Raw genomic sequence first — 17,577 nt, forward strand, 5'->3', positions numbered from 1 at the left:
CTTAGCAATGAGAAGGTAAACATCCCCAAGACTGACATTTCAAGCTCCAGCCATTCCTGGCAGGGATGCTTCCCCAACCCATTAAAGAATGTTCATCAGCATCCTTGGCCTCTGTCATACACATGCTAGTAACAGGGCTCAATGTGACTTCAAATACTTTCTTCAGATATTACTAAATATCTTCCAGTGTGGGGATGGGAAAGAGAATGTACCTAGCTGGTAAGTACTGAACCAGGCCTCCGTATTCCTAAAGTGTTCTATTCCTGATTCACAAATCAAGTCCTACATTACATTTTTAGTCCTCGTGTGGCGGTAAGACATGGGATGTAGTAAGTGTGAAAGAAAGGGACCATTTTAGTTGAAAGAGATATTAAAGATACGCCAACCAGATGGAAAGAAAATAGCATCTGCCGTTGTCATTGCTGAGTGAACATCACATTCCTGACTCTTCTCGTTCATGATACAGTAAATTTGTTCACACGAGAAACATTTTTGAAATTTAGAGTAGAATTCTAAATGCTCCAATAAACCTCATACTTACTTAACAATATAAAGTATACACAAAGGTGAAACTTTCCTCGAGCCCCATACACAAGATCCTATTTCATGATAACCTGAGATTTTTCTGTGAAAATACATGCTGCCATTAAAACAGAATACTTCACCCCAGAAAATTTAAGTTGATGCTGAAAAACAAACAGTATTCTTGTTTTTCAGTAAACCACTGATCCAAAGTAAGAAGGGGGGAGGGGCGGCGCTCTGAAGCACATTGTAATATTTGAGACCAGATCTAAATGGTAGGAATGAAAGAGGCAACATGCAAAGATCTGATGCACCTGCTTCATATTTGCTGAAATTTATTTTTCATGGGGAAAAATAAACTTCAGAGGAATTACACAGTTTCATGCCTTGCAACTCCACCTTTTTCTTATTAATTATCTCTAAACTGTTGTTGTGGGTGGAAGGGTTAGTAGTGCTTTGAAGAAGTATAGCACATGTGTACCCCCATTCTTTGAGAATCTGTAAGCAGTTTAGCACACAGAGGCATAACCCACTTTTTACATTTCCTGGAAGTGGGAGGAAGAAGTTATCTGACCTCTACACTTCCTGTAGTAAACCCAGAAAACCCTGCACAAAACATGCCAATGTGCAATGCTCCTTCCTTGAAGAGGGTATAATGCACACAGTGCTGAGCATGCGGGGAACTCTGAATTTATACTTCACCATCATGTAGGAGTGAAGACAATAGTTTGGGAGGGGCAGGAGCACAGCTTATTCAGTTGTTTCAACAAAGAGAAGTATGAGGGCCCAGAGGATGCTTAAAGAAGACCCCATTTCTCTCCAGAGTGATACTTCTTTTCCAATAGCTTAGGAACAATTTCGGATCATAGTTTATGGATGTGTCCATCAGCGTTTACTGCTATAACAAATATTAAAGATGATCATCTTACTAAGAGAAAGGCTTATTTTGGCTCAGGGTTTTACACACTTTGATCCATGATCTCAGACAGATAGACAGAAAGACAACAAGGGTGGAGAGTATGTCTTAAAAGGAAAGTCTCTCACTTTATGTCCAGGGGTACAAACAAACAAACAAACACACAAACAAACAAAGAGGGTACAGTTTTCTTTCCTCCCAGATCAGCCAATGATTTAAAGATTTCCTGTGGGTACCCACCTGATAATGGGCTTAGTTCTAGATTATTCTTAACACATTTTTGTCCACAATCTCTTGCTTTCAAGATCAATTTATACCTCCCTAGTCTCCAATCTTTTTCCAGACTTCTGTAATCAAACCTTCTAAGAGTTACACAGAGAAACATCTGGTAGTGCTGAGCAATGAACTGTATCCATATGGGAAGTGCCGAGGGTTCAGAGAGCTGGGGAAATACAAGGTGTCATACTGGCTCTCTGTTGCCTCCATGTCTCATCAGCCCATCACTATGTACAAATACCCCACCTTAAAATTAGCATTCACAGTGGACACAACTTCCCAGGAAAGACCACACAGGTTTTCTTCTCTCTATTTTCTTTTTTCCCTTGCTGTGATAAAAATCTGAGATGAGCTGCTTTGACAATAAAGACCAGCTTTGCTGTAAATGTAAATTATAGTAAAAATAAGATGCTTGAATATCCATCCCAAGTTGAAAATGATTCAAAAAGTTTTGAGTTCCAACATGCGGTTCCTAAGGTTTTAGATTTCAAGGTGTTTTAGAATTGGGACTTTTGTTTTGTTTTAGGGTTTTTTTTTTTTTTTTCAACTTGTTCAACTGATGAAGTCTCAGAAAAAAAAAAGAAAGGAAAAAAAAATCTCACCTCTGAAAAGGTCCAAAATCAAAATGCTCTGCTTCTTAGCAATTCAGATACAGGACACTCAACTGTAATTGAAATTGTAGACTTTGCAACTATGAAGCTTACACTAAACAATGTTGATGTCAACGGAGCACACAGATTTTTCACACTGATTTGGCTCTATCCAAACATAGAAACTTGAAGCTTGCCTACTGTGTTGCCTTTATCAAGCAATCACAGAGGGAAATAAGGCTGTGCTCTCATGATTATTCAAATAACACAAAGTGTGGCACAGGCCGTGTTGTGTGAGAACTCTGAGCTGCTCTGTAGAACGAAGGTATGCGCAACATTTGTACACACATTAAGCAAATGCAGCCAGGCCTTTTACAGCTCTCCCTATCCTCTGTGCTGAGGCATTCTCAAACCTCACTGGATTTAAGTTTCACTTTCAGAAATGGAATGTAATGAATGAAGTCCTGGATTTTAGGGTTTTTAAGAACAGAGATTACACTTCTTATGCAATCCATAGTTAAAAGTATAGCAGTATGCAGGAAGAATTTGATGCATACTAGTTCAGTCAACTATCGTGAAAAATGAAATGTACATAAAAGGTTCTTCCAAAATGTATTAATGTAAAGTATCCCAGAGAGCAAAGCAACACACTGCATGATTTCACGCTGTAATGGGTGTAGGAATCAGGGCTGAGGGGGCTGGACTGGCACAGAGGCTCAGAAAGCTACCCCAGGATTGACAGTGTGCTGTGGTTTTACTCTGTGAGCTGTGTGCTTTCTTGCCTCACGGTGCTGATGTTCAAGCTCATATCCACATATCTATCTGAATATGGTTTCTCTGAATATGGAGGCTGAGGCTGGATGGGAACTGGCAAGGAGTGGAGCTGTGGGTCCTTACAAGAGGATACTTTCTTTGCAGAGTTTCTGTAGTTGCTGTGTGTCTGTGAAAATACAAAGCTTCCGGTGGTGGAATTTACACACAGGGTGTTATTCTGCTGCTATGCTGTGCTCTATCTGTGTGTAATTTGAAATGAGCCAAGTGTAAATTACAGTAACAATGCAAGGAGTTAAAGAGGTCTTGTGCGTCTTTATCCTTAAAGAAAGAGCAGGAGCATTGCTTTGTCTCTGATGTCCAATACTTTATATGAGATTATGGGCTTTCTGACAATATTTGACTTGCCCAGTGACCTTTCTTTTTTATGTATAGTGTAGGGTATGTGTCATGACATGTGTGTGGAGGTCTAAGGACAACTTTGTATAGCTGGTTCTCTTCTACCTTTGCACGGATGAAGTTATTGAACTCAGGTTTCTAAGCTTGCAAAGTAGCTAGCTTTCCGTGCTAAATCATCACACTGTCTGCCCTGTGTCTGTCTTGTGCATCAGGTGATTGTGTCTATAGGGGCATCATAGACAGTCTTAAAATTTGTTTACACTGTAATGTCCATAATAAAATGAACCCACATCAATGTATGTTTTAGAAATGTTTTCAGGAATGTTTCAGTAAATTCATATATCTGTGTATACAGCACCTACATCAAGACACACAACATCCCCAGCTTTCCAATGAACCTCGTATAGCACACTTATACCTGAAGTAAGGACACAAACCAATCAAGAAGCACAGGAGGAGTAAACTGGCACACAGTCCCCATGTGCCTTGTGCAGGAGGCATAGACGGTTCCCTTGTGACTTGCACAGAACATAAACTTAGCACATGTAAGTCAACACAAAGACTACAGGGTTTGTTCAGTTCACCAGTCCCCCTCTGTCTGCCTGCCCTAATTCCTCTCCACACCTCTTGTCAAGACTCCATGGCTTTGAAATATTGCAGACCAGAAACTTTTCCTTACAAAATTTCCATACAGTATTGTGAAAGACAAGGTCTCTGTGCCATTACATCTCCAGCCAATTAAAACAGCAAACTCCTGGCCTGGGTTAGAAACAGGCAGAGACATGGACATAAAGATGCATAAATTTTCTGCTAAGATAGTGCGCCACGGGGGGCAGGAGGAGGAGAACAGAAGGCTGTACTGAATCTCCTGGAAGAGCTTTTACAAGCTCCTAGAAATCTGTCATTCCTTAAAAACAAAATGTCTAGAATTTCAACATTCAGGAAACTGAGGCAGGAACTCACAAGTTCAAGACCAGTTGGACCAATAATGGTACCTTATCTCAAACAAGATCAATAAAACAGTCAGCAGAGGTATTGTTACCCCAATAAATTATGATTCATAGTCATATAAATTCATCTTTATTGTTTTCAGAACAATTTCTAAAACCAACAACAGCTGGAGTCTTAACTTTTCCATTAAAACAAAAAATTCAAGGGCACTTTGGGGATGATTCCAAGCTTAAGAGTAAGAACAGCGTTTCCAGCAGAGATAGGTTTGATCCTTAGTGTCCATATGGAGACTTACAACTCTCTTAACTCCAGTCCTGGGAGATCCAACACCCTCGCCTGGCCTCTCTCCACACTGCACTCATGTGCTGCAAATACATACATTCAGGCAAAACACCAATACACATGAAATAAAAACAAATAAACCTTAAAGCAAATACAAATACTAATCTAAAAAGTAAGATCAAATATTAAATTCAAGCAAAATGTGACTGGGAAGTGATCAACTTAAAGCTTACAAACCTGACCGAGAGAGTGGGTTTGTTACCACCAAGTTCCCGCTTCCTAATCATACCTTTCCTTTCCCTTTCTAAAACTTCCAAAGTAAAATGTTTACCACAAATTTAACACTGGGAAAAGGTTTCAAACTAACATGTAAAGCTTAATTGTACTCCCCTTTGTGGCGTAGACATCTCCCAATCCAATAAAGCCTCCAAAGGTTTAACCTCCCCTTTCCACACTCACAGACAGTGGAGACCAACCAGTATAAAGGATAAACTACCCGTCCTGTAAACCACTTATCTAACAAATCCTTACACAGTGACCAGCAGCTGTGCCACCAGCAATGTGCGGGAGCTGTTAGTGTCATCTTGGAACTGTTAGCTTTTCCATTTTGGGTGTTGCTTACGACAAAGCAATTGATTTTTATTTACAGACTTAAAACACCTTTAAAAGTAACATTATATGGTGCTGATAGAAAAGAAGCCTCTGTCATACCTTAATCCAGCACTAGTCTGTATACCACATGTGTGTCTGGTGCCCACTGAGGCCGGAAGTGGGCATCAGATTACCTGGTTCTGGATTTACATAGGATATGAGTGTTCACACCTCCTTGTGAGTGCTGAGAATTGATTCCTAGTCCTGTTATGAAAGCAATCCGTGCTCTTAACCTCTGCCTCATCTCTATCACCCTAAATCTATATGCTTTGTGGGTGTATGTAACATTTACAACCTTTTTCGTTGTGAATGAGTTAACGAGACAGGAAACCTAGTTAAGTTTGTGAGTAGATATAAGTGGCTTTCTGGGGGGATGTGTAGGGAGTGACTCCAAACCCTCCATCTTCAGTGCTGAGTGGCCTCAAAGGTGTGTGTGTTCATGGTTACCATCTTCAGAGGTGCAACTCTTGGGAGATGGAGGATCTTTTAAGAGATGGAGCCTAGTGGACCAGTTTTTAGATAACTGGAAATGGAATTTCAAAGGAGACGGTAAGGTCCCAGTGTCTTCCTTTTGCTTTCTGTTTCTTGGTCTGGAGATGAGCAGCAGCTTTGCTCGCTCCTGTGTTTCACACCAGGATGCGCTGTCTCACTAGGAGATCAAAGCAACAGAGATAACTGATTATATGCTAGAACCTCCACACTTTCTGTCCAAACAAATCTTTTCTCCTTAGAAGCTAATTACCTCAGCTATCAGCTATACTGATGGAAAATAGACCAAAGTGGCCATAAATATACTAAGCATGACCTGAGCCACCATTTAAGACTAGATTACATAGTGCTGGAGAGAGGAATCAAAGTCTTTTCTTGTGTCTCTTGAGGAAAGTAGATTGGTGCTGTATATGCCAAGCACTCAGGCAACACTTGTTGGCTTCCCTCTGTGTGAGGCTGAGATGGTTGAGGGATCCATGAAGAACCAAAGGCTGTAAACCACAGGGCTGAAGGGAGTGGAGATGAACCTGTCTCCTGTCCAGGTCTCACTAACCCTCTGTGGATTTAACCATAGGGCAATCATCTGGGACAGAACACAGAGCTGCTGAGCAATCTAGGGCTGCCGTTCCCAGTCGGGTGGCTTTGGGTCAGGACAGTGGCACTGTGCAGGATCACAAAATAGCCAAAATGAAGCCTGAGGATCCTAGAATTAGTCCAGGACTTCCTACAGTAAGAGTAAAGAACACATGAAAAGTGCTTTTTCCAAGAACAAAACATTCATCCATTCTCTTGTGAATATTGTATTATACAAGGTGAGTATGTGGAGACCCATGCATGTTTATCACCTGGGCCAAGATCTTCCTGCACATGGAGACTCTACAGTGGCACCAGAGTCACTCCCACCTGTTACTCTATGAAACTTTTCTGTCCATCTGGAAAGTGAAGATTAACAAATGATTCTTTTATTTTTCAATTTTTTAAAAATATTTTTATTAGATATTTTCTTTATTTACATTTCAAACGTTATCCCCTTTCCTAGTTTCCCCGCCAAAAATCCTCTATCCCCTCCCCTCTACCCCTGCTCCCCAACCCACCCATTCCCATTCCCAGTCCTAGCATTCCCCTATTCTGGGTCATAGAACCTTCACAGGACCTAGAGCCTCTCCTCCCATTGATGACCAACTAGGCCATCCTCTATTACATATACAGGTAGAGCCACAAGTTCCACCATGTGTTTTCCTTGATTGGTGGTTTAGTTTCAAGGAGCTCTGAGGGTACTGGTTAGTTCATAACAAGTGATTCTTATTAAGAGGTTTCTGTCCCCCAAAAGCCAAATCATAGACAACATATTTTGGTACAAGCATTGTATAGGTATATTCATAGTTTACTTCCATGTGTGCATTTCACTATTCATGCTTACAAAGATTTATCATTCCATAGGTGCTTGAGATAGTAAGGTATCTTTGTTTTTTCTGGAATAAAAAGAAAATACCCATCAAGGCTAGTAGGACCACTCTTAGGATGGCTTGCCTGATGTATTCCCTAGAGTATTGCAATTTTGAAAAAAAAATATTTACAGATATGGTCATTTGGAGACAAATTTAGAATCAATGGAAGTTTTCAAGCATCTGTCTAAGAAGTCTGAACTCTGCACAAGTGGTTTCTTTTGACCTCTGACATGATGTGTCCCTTTATTCCACAAATTGTAGTACATTCCTGGCTGAATACGTGTGTCCAGTACCCCTATTCTACACAGAAACACCTGGCTGTTTTTTCCCTTATCAGGAAATGACAAAAAAAAAATGTTCTATTTTAGAATCCGAACATACAGAAACAGACACAGGTTCTGTGAGAAAAACAGTTCTGGGGACCCCAGCGGGCATCTGTAACCAGCAGATGATCAGACACATTTGCTGTAAAGTAATAATAGTAATTATAGTAACAGAGCATTAGATAGCTAGAGTCCGCACAAAAGTGCAAAGCCAGCTTTGTCTGTCATGTGCACAAATGGCCACTTAGCCTGGATTGCAGTGTGTGTTGTATATTTGTGTCATAATTCTTATTTGTTCCACTAGTTAGACGAAATCAGTAGCATGTCAAGATTCTGCTAATTATACAAGACAGCCCAGAAGTCTGTGCAGATGAAACTCGGTGGAAGAAACCTTAGAGATCCATTGCATCTGTACACAGCTATGCCAACCTGCTTCCTCAGGCAGACACTGACTTAATGATTTAATTGTTCTCTCTGTCTGCTCAGAATGACGCCACTAAGGTGGCATGCTTGACGTCTTTTATCCAAACGTCTGGGTGTTAATTAAATATTATCTGTTCTGTTTGAGGGTACTCTTAACTGATCTGGGGGCCTTCTCTGGATGAGTAGAACTTCCTGTGAGTGTGAAATATAAATACCATGAGATCAGCACTCATATGTTTTCAAGAAACAAACAAAAAAATACATAAAACTCCAAAATTTGCAAGAGAAAGAGTATGCAATTAGCAGGTCACCTTTCCTTGTACCCCATTGTCACTGCCTGCTTTAGCATGCACCAGGTCTTGAATGTGTGAGTTTAAACAATACTGCCCTCCTTACACCGTCTTATATTTCTGCAGCTGAGCAGCCATACGAGTATTTGGAGGCTTTTGCCACACCTTTTACCCAACAAAACTAAAATTCGCTTTTTCAAAAGCCATAGGCTTAAGAACAATATTATGCCATGAGGAAAGGCTGAGATTAGATAATCAGCCATCTGGGACTTTTCTCTCTCAACCACCTCTCGCCCAAGCCGGGTATATCACTAGGTTTGTCTTCAAAAAGGGTAAAATTGAGGCAAACCCCCAAATAACGTTCACTGGCCACTGATTCTTCAAATTGCTCAGCCTTCTGTTCTGCCCTGGCTCTGAAAACTTCTGTTGATGCAAGAAAACCCAGCACACATTTGGACAGGTAACTTGCAACACTTTCAAGGTCTAATTACTAAAGCTACCCTGCAACCAACAACCTAACAGCCTGCTCATTGAAAGCTTTTGTTTATTGCAATGTTCATCATCTCCGGGTTGAAAAATCAATCATCTGTCTTCTCACTGACATCGTTGAAACTGACAATGTAGGACAATAACCACAGATCTATCTATCGCTCCACTGACATCCGGGACTTTCCTCTATTTCACATGATAGTCGTGATACATGAACTTGCTTTGCAGGAATTTCAGCCCGAGCCCTGAAAAGTTTCCGCTGTGAAGAATTGGCAGTGACAAAATGTTACTTCCTTCTCAGTGAAGGAAAATAACATTGAGCTTAGACATTTCTTAAGGGAAAGGTACCTCACCATCCAAGAGTGAGCTACTCAGGTCACATTCCACATTCCATTCATTCAACCAACAAAGTTCCTCTGAGTGAATAATTTGTTGTATATAACAATTTCTCCTTAAAAGTCCATGCTCACGCCTAGCCTTGCAGAGACTTGAAGTGCCAGGGTAGGCAGACACTGGGGGTTGGGGTGTGGGTGGGGTCCCACCCTCTCAGAGGAGAAGGGGAGGGAGATGAGAGAAGGACTGTTGGAGGGGGTGATCAGGAGAGGGCATGAAAAGTGAATAAAGAAAAATATATTTTTAAAAATTTAAAACGTCAATGGTCTTAAGTCTCACTCCAGATGGAATAGTTTTAATAGTGGATATTATATAGAGAACAAGCCATCCCTGGTGGGTGGGTGTGTGTGTACACAATTTGTTGTCTTGTTTGAGAATAGCTATTTCAATTTCTACTGAGTTTAACTGTGTGCTTTCCTTTAAATTTTAGAAGTGACCCAATGACCGCCATAGACCCAGCTGCTGAATGGCCACGTGTTGCCATGGACATCAATGACTGTCCCAACAGCTGAACCAGGGTACTTTGGCCCCCTTTTTTTCTTGCAAGTACTTTTAATCCTGTCAAGCTGACAGAAACTATGACCTAACGTGTTCAAAAAATTAATCAAGCTTCTCATTTCTCAAGTAAAATTTGGGCCAGCAAGATGGCTTAGAGGATAACAGTGATAACTACTAAGCCTGAAATACTGAGTTTGATCTTCAGGATCCACACGGTGGAAGGAGAAAACGGATTCCCACAATTGTCTTCTGATCTCCACACTAAGGCAGCAGCAGACACACTCAGCCACGCACGCACACATGTGCTCCAGGAAAGTATGTAAGAGAATCATTGCTTGTCTCTCTAACGCTACACTAAAATACACTTTAGAAAGAAAAATATAGCTCAGTCATTAGACTTTACAAGTTACTACCAGACCACACTTAAAGTGGTTTGTGTAAATGAGTGTGCTCAGCTGAGTTTTCAGCATATACAATGGGTAATATGGTGTGGGACTACAATCAGGCAACACGTGTGTAAGTAGGGAAAGTTAAGTGTGATCATAAGTTAAATTTCCCCACAGCTTTTAAGCATTTTCTATTTTCCTTTAAATAAACAGAACCAGGTTGTGACATCTGAAATGTTTAAGAAAAAAAAAAAAAACAACTTTTGAAATCTTTCAGTGACATCAAAATTCAGAGACTCCTGGCCTTAAGGATTTACACAAATTCAACAAAGTATTTTATTTCAGTTCTTTTTTTATTGCTAGGATTATACAGCATTGCTCCCTTCCCTTCTTTTCTCCAAGCCTGCACACTTACCTTTCCCCTCTCTTTTTCAGAGTCAGGGCCTCTATTTCTTTTTTTTTTAATTAATTGGTATTGCATGCACATGTTTGTATACATAGAGTCCTATATTCATGGCACTAAAATAATGAAAAATAATGGCAAAAGGCAAGGAACCACACCATTCACTTTGCCAGTAGAAATCTCATTTTATCTTTGTTCACAGAGATCTTCACAATGCATCAGTTTTATCTCAAAGTGGACGATGGGGACAGAACATTTGCAGTAGTCTTAACAACAGTACACCAGGAGCACAGCTGCTAAAGCACTCATGATGTCAGCCATTCAATGCACACACACTCATTTTAATGGTAAAATTGTCTGGTATCATATTTCTACTTCCAAAATAAAATCGATTTTCAAACTCTCCCAGGTCACCTGCAGAGATCCCTAAGTCACACACAGGCATAGGTGCCCAGGCAGTAGCCAGTAGCCATGCTTTCCTTATTCTTTATGAATCTACCTGTTTGTTTCATGATCTATGCAAACACACAGGTGAATATGTACACCAAATGCATCTTACAATTCACAGTGGCAAAAGCTCAATTTGGGAGATGTTTGGGGGGCTCATTATGATTCAATACGTATTTAATGTGGCTACGCTTAAGGAGACATTGAATCCTTTGATTTCAGTAGTGGGAGATTCATAAAGCATGTAAAATTATCATTTTACTCACCCATAGCAAGGTTTAGAGAGAGAATGTTATTGTATGGGACACTTTAAAATCTCCCAATTACAGTTTAGAGATTCTAGTTAATTCTTCATATTTTCTTGTTACTTTTTAAATAATAACACTTATATTTAAATCGTGTCACTTCACAGTCAATGCACTTTACTTTTGAAGTAATAACTTTCTTTAAAGTGCTTTAAGTAAACCATGCAAGACAGAATAAATTGTTTGCATTCACTACAAAGGACTTCAGGGTTACAGATGGCCAGGAAAGGCACATTGCTGGGTGGTGCTGCCCAGAGTTTCCACATTCTTTTTGTTTTGTTTGAGACCAGCCAACATCTTGTGGAGACTCAGTGCAACTATCTCTTTTTGAGAAACTGCCCCTATCATGTGGGGAGAATTAGATCTTCTCCTTTGTGTGCTCTAATAGAAATCTCAAATCACATCTGCTGTTAAACATGCCCTGCCGGGTGATGTGCACACATGGCTCCCCCAGCTCAGCCAATATGTTTAAGTCCTCTGAGAGGGAGCAAGTACCATTCTCTCATCCTCTGCTGTGTCCACACCAAGAGATGGACTTGTAGAGATGTCTGTTTTCATATTCTGCCATGCTTGGGAACCACTTAGAAGGATTTTCATTTGATTTTACTGTACAGAGTACCGGTTTGATGATGACTTAAGAAGTGGGATCTGCCTTGGAGGGCTGTGCAGCAATTATAAGCATTATGGTTTGCAACATGCCTAATTATTACACATGAGTTCCTCAACTACAACTAAAAAGATCGATAACTAAAAATAAGTCTGTGTTAGTATATAAAGAAGGAGTAAATCCACGGTCCTGACAGGTTTAACACTGGTGTGAGAGTGAGCATCTGACGGGAGGTTGTCATGGGGATAATGCTTCTATAGCCAATGACATTAACAGAAATAGAAATATCTAAGAAAGTGATGGTAGGCCTTGTTGTTTTAAAGTCTGATGTCCCATAAATGTTCCTGTCCCGTCTCAATACTTCACACTCAATGCCTCTAAACATTAAATTCATACTCAGCTTCTGTGCTCTGTTATTTGCCAACTTTCCAGCCCTGCACATGCATTCAGTGTCTACCAAGGCTTTCAGGGTGGAAGTTTGTGTCTTGAGCTGGCATTCTCAACTTTCCCTACTTGTTCCCTACAAGGCATCCTTGTCAGATATGCCTCCAGATCAGTCTGCCAGTCACTTGTCCTGCATCCTCCTTAACCTTGCTTCATGTTACCTGTAACGGTCATCCATCTCCCTATTTCCACTGATACCCAACAATCCAGGCTTCAGGTTTCCTGGAGACAGTAACCAGTAGCCACTTCCTGGCAGTTCTTTAAGTTCTCCAATAAGTCTTTTCATGTAGAAAATCCAAAATTGTGCTGTGATTAATGGTGTTCATCTGGAACTGTATAGAACATTCTCTCTCTTCCTGTTGACTTGACCTTAGTAGGGCATTAGTGTGCTTTCCAGATCTCGACTCTCGATGCCACTTCTGTAACCTGTAGTCTCTTTTCCCCATATGATTTTTCCATTTGGGGATTTTCTTTGTCTCTTCTTCAGGTAGAATTAAAAGCAAAACTCTGTCTTATAAAGTATCCTTTTCCCATGCAGATCTTCCATCCATTTCTTCTATGACTCTGTCTTATGATCTTTCACTAGGTCTTCTAATAAATAACTCTTAGACACTTCAAGGGAGGTATCAAGACCAACTCATTCTCATATCTCAAAACATAGACAGCATGGCACAAATTATGCATCATGGCTCAAATACAAAGAAAAGTGTAAAAAAATAGTTCTAGGTGCCAATGCCTGTCCTTATATTCAAAAGGCAAACAATGGTGATTAACTTACATAACTATATAAAGCAGCTTATGTATGGGGACTCTTCAGTAACAATGAAATTGCAGAGATATTTAGGGATACAAAAAAATGTTCCAAAACTTTAAGTTTAGCCTTTTGTTGATGAAAAGTTGAACAGAGTTAGAAAAGGGTACTTGGAATCTAGGTCTGTTGGAAAGAAATCACCCAGAAGTGTAAACATGAAAGAAGGGCCCCCTCTGATAGTGCCCATATAGCTTTTAAAGCAAGCTGCTTGAACTGGTAAGATTGAAAGCCATTCTTAGCATACGATAGCCCGTCAAAAGGACCAGACATTTGGGTAGTGATAGAGCCTTCAGAGATTAAGATATCAAATCCAGCACCTTTTTTTTTTTCCTTTTAGAAAAGTTATGACTTATGAGGTTAAGTAAATAAAGCCAAATGAAGCTGTTGAGTCTATTGGTGTTACCACCTGACTTCAGATAACATCATGTCCTACCACTGGGAATGTGCATCGTAACAAAGTCAGTCGGAGTACTAGTCTGTTTTACATATTTGAAAAGCAGATTACCAATGTTTAACTAGTAGTTTCAAGAACTACATATATTTAGAAGCAATAATATAATCATTAAGATCCCCCTTTAAACTCATAATGTCTGCCACATCTTAGACAAGCAATAAACATTTACTGAATCTAGAAAGGAGACTTCAGAAGCCCGGAGTTCCAGTGGGACTTTCCATCTAATCTAGACCTGGAATGAAAACATAAGCTTCTTGGATAGGAAGCCAGTACTGGGCTTCCCAAGACCCAGTCTTCTGAGAGACAGACAGACAGACAGACAGTCTTGAGAAGCCTTTGGAATCCCCTTCAAGTTCGTTCCACCTCCAAACTCCACTGCCTTATTCAGGCTGAGGGTCCCTTCTCTCCTCATTTGCTCTGCATAGGATCTTTTCCAAAGAAGTGCCTTCTCCTGCCATCATGGTACAGGAGGAACTTGCTCAGCAAGTCCAAGCTAATACCTTGCCCATATTTTGTTTTAGTGACAACATTGCCCCCATCAAAGGCAACCCAGGAGACCACAGCATCCATGAACAGGAAAGTAGGCCACTAAACAAGCAAGCTCCAGATGGGGACTGATTTTCAAAAGCCTGTTTCCTGGTCTTTATCCTTCTAGCATCAGAACTGAGTCATTTACACACCTAACCTAGCTTGGTCCTCCTACAATAAGGTAGTGTAGTTTGGAGGTGGAAGGAACTTGAATCAATTTTGGCATCACTTCTTAATAGCTATGGGGGAAAATCACTACACTCTCTGTGCATAGGTTCCCCCAAACAGATGATGAGAATCACCTCTCACTACATGCAATGTGAGGATTGACAATGCACTTAAAGCAGTGTCTAACAGTCTTCTGCTTTGATGACAATTACATATGGTACCATAGATTTGGAAGGAAGGATAAACACTCTACCTCAACTAAGGGGGTCAGTCTGGAACAAAACTGACCAATTAAACAAACAAATCTTTTATCAGCCTGTTGCAGAAAGGGTGTCTCAAGTTTTCAATAATCTGTCCTTTAGAACTTAGCCTTTTTACGTTACTTTAACAGATAAATATTTGTTTGCTACCTTTCCTGCTACACCCAGAAGCATTTGGTTTTAAGTGAATACCATACAAACAGACAAATGAGGTGGCATTTTTATTTAACCGAAAACAAATCTCCAACCACTAACAGTGTTCATAACAGTAACACCTAATAGCGAAGAAGCAGAGTTGAGCTGGGACAACTGGTGTTCCAAAGGGGCTCTAAGGGAAACTGAAAACTAGGGGAGGGAGTCCAATGAGTAGGTACAGATGCCAGGCAACTGACGGATGGGGCCTGGAGCCCTTCAGCTAAGGAAGGTAGGAGAAAAGTTCCACGCTGCTCCATCCCATCTGTGAAAAAAGCAAGCCCTCCTTTACTGACGTTATCCCTGCTTTTTCCTGTACTGCAAGATTTCCCAGATTTTCCAGGTTAGAACCGTCGTGGTAGTCTTTCTTTAGATGTTATCAATTTTTCATTTATGCTAGCGAGTCTCAGATCAAATGCTACAAGAGTTTTGAAAATTCTAATTCTCAAGATCGACCCGTGAAATCTCAGTTTATGGAGTGGTAGCTAAACAATGGAGGAGGGGTGTAGTTTGTTTTGCTTGTTTATTTTTAAACCCAAATGATTTCATTGTGTAGTTAAGTTTGGGAAACTGAGCCTTACACCCCCTCCAACAAAAGTGCACGGAGCCCCAACCCCCAAGTCCAACTTGGATGCGGATGACATCAACAGCAAGTGCAGACCTGACTCCTGGAACCCGAGCGGCTGGATTTTGAAATTGTGCAATTAAACCTTCCGAGGCATGTTTCTCGTGTCAAGTGGGTTTATGGTCGGGTAGTCATGAAGCCAGACTTGTTCATGTTCCGTCTGGACAGTTGGCATGTGTGATCCATGGACATCAATGTTTCTTTTTAATTAGGGGTTATATTTTAGTTGGCCAAATATCAATCACCTCGGGGTGGGGGGTGTGGAAGGAAAGGAAAGAAAAAGAAACCCAAGAGGGAACGTCTCAGCTAACAAGTAAGAACGTTTGCTACCGGCCTCATTTTGAAACACCAAGGGTGCACTACACCCAAGGGTCCAGCTGTCACAAGGAGGTCAGCCATACCATTGCAAAGGCAAGTGATGCTGCAGCAGCCCAAGCTTCTTGGGAAAGGGCAAATTCGGGGATCCCAGGGAAGCAGCCACCCCGTAAGACTAGCTCCAATCTGGCATAGAGCCTTGGTCCCCAACCAGTGCACCTAGCCTGGCAGGTCTCTGGCATGCTCTATGCCTAAGAGGCGGAATCGACCCACCCCACCCGCCACCCCCACGCCCTCCTTTTTTTTTTTTTTTTTTTTCCCTAGTGAAGAAGCAAATGACCACTAACACCATCTTTTCCCAGAAGTCCTAGGTGGTTAGTGACAGAGATATCTCCACACTTCCAGGTCATTGCTGCAACTACACACCCGCGAAAGGGCAAACCAGAAATCTGCAAGCTACATTGGGACTCAGGCTACCAGGTCCTGAGAGTACCCTGGCGGAGAAGAGAGGAGTTGAGGGAGCGCTCAGGAAACCGCGCGTCTCAGAGGTTCCGACCTTGACCAGAGGCGCGTTGGTTCACACTCCAGTCCCTCAACTCCCAGACTGAGCGGGTGGGACACACCCGACCCGCTTGAGGATCCGGGGTCCCTCCGCTCTCCCTGACAGTACTGGGCGCACGTGCGCCAATGCCCGGCGTCCCGCGCTGTCCCGCACCACGTTTCTGCTCCGAACGCCTACTGAGCGCAGGAAAGTGAGGCAACTAAGTTGGCAGCAGTCAAAAGCCCCGGAGCGCACAGCCGCGGCTCCCACGCTGCCCTGGCAGCCCCTCTACCCCAAGCCCAGTCTCCCTTCCTTCGGCGGCCCCAGTCTCGCCCATTCCAGACTCGAAACGTCCAGTTCCTCCTATGGTCCCGGCCGCCTTTGGGAGCCAGAAGAGGAGGAGCGGGCGGCTGGGGACTCAGAGTCCGGAGCGGAGGTTGGGGCTGGGCGAGCTCGCTCGCAGGGGGCGCGGGCCGGTGGGACACGCCCTTACCTTTCTTTTCCTCCAGCGCCCCACCTGCGGCGCAGAGCGCGGTCAGCAGCACCAGCAGTGTGGTTCTCGCGGTCCCTGAGGGTCGCATCTCTGACCGGGAGAGGTTGGCTCTGGCTCTCCGGGATTAATCCGAGACAGACGGAGTCCCACGGTTGTGCCCAGTGACTGCGTCGGCAAGGACGAGACCCGGACACAGGCTCGCGTCCAGGTGACCCGTCGTCTGTCTGGGAGGCGGTAGCCTCCGGGACTCGATCCAGACGCCCTAGCCCAGGAGGAGCGCACAGTGCGGGAAGAAGAGGAGGGAGGCTGCTGCGCGTTGCGCTGGGGCTGCCCAGACGTCTAGTTAGCTCGGGTCGGGACTGGGGGAGGCTGGGCGGGAGGAGGAGGGACTAAAGGAGGAGGAGGGATCCAGAGGAGCGAGGAGGAGGAGAATGTCAGGAGAGAGGAAGCGCTCTCCGCGAGGATCGAAAGCAGGCAGTGACCGGAAGGTGGTGGTGGATGGCCTTGGCCACCACTAGACAAGGCTCTGGGGGCGAGTTCTGGCTGAGTGCAGCGGGTCAGTGGGTGGCCTTTGGAGTTAATTTCTGAGGGGACTCCGCTCTGCTGCATTTCAGGACCTAGGAAGTCCAGCCAATCTATGCCAGGGTCCCCTCCTTCCTTCCCTCTGTCTCCCACCTTCTTCCTTCCTTTCTTTCAATTAACTGAGCAACTCTGGACCACCTCGGTTACAAACTTCCAACCAACCGTAGAACACAGGTTGGAGAATAACACAGGTGGGGACGCTGTTCACTTATTCTCCATAACTTCTCCAGGACAGCTGGATCTCAGAAGGGTCAGGCTGACTTGGCAGCAGTTTCCAACAGCACAGGCAGAGGCGGGTGCCGCAA

The 17,577-nt window shown here is 42.7% G+C and overlaps 1 protein-coding gene across 1 annotated transcript in view; it reads right to left on the reverse strand.

Annotated features, from left to right (window-relative positions):
- The window catches only part of Egfr (epidermal growth factor receptor), a 160,036-nt gene extending 142,964 nt beyond the window's left edge, over window positions 1-17,072 (reverse strand). The window contains exon 1 of the mRNA XM_021175457.3: window positions 16,691-17,072. Coding sequence (XP_021031116.1) covers window positions 16,691-16,778 — 88 coding nt within the window. The 5' untranslated portion in view covers window positions 16,779-17,072. The remainder of the gene's footprint in view (window positions 1-16,690) is intronic.
- Window positions 17,073-17,577: the final 505 nt, after the last annotated feature.

This window comes from Mus caroli, unplaced genomic scaffold, assembly GCF_978045245.1.
Source record: "Mus caroli unplaced genomic scaffold, Mus_caroli_1 scaffold_13, whole genome shotgun sequence".
Lineage (NCBI taxonomy): Eukaryota > Metazoa > Chordata > Mammalia > Rodentia > Muridae > Mus > Mus caroli.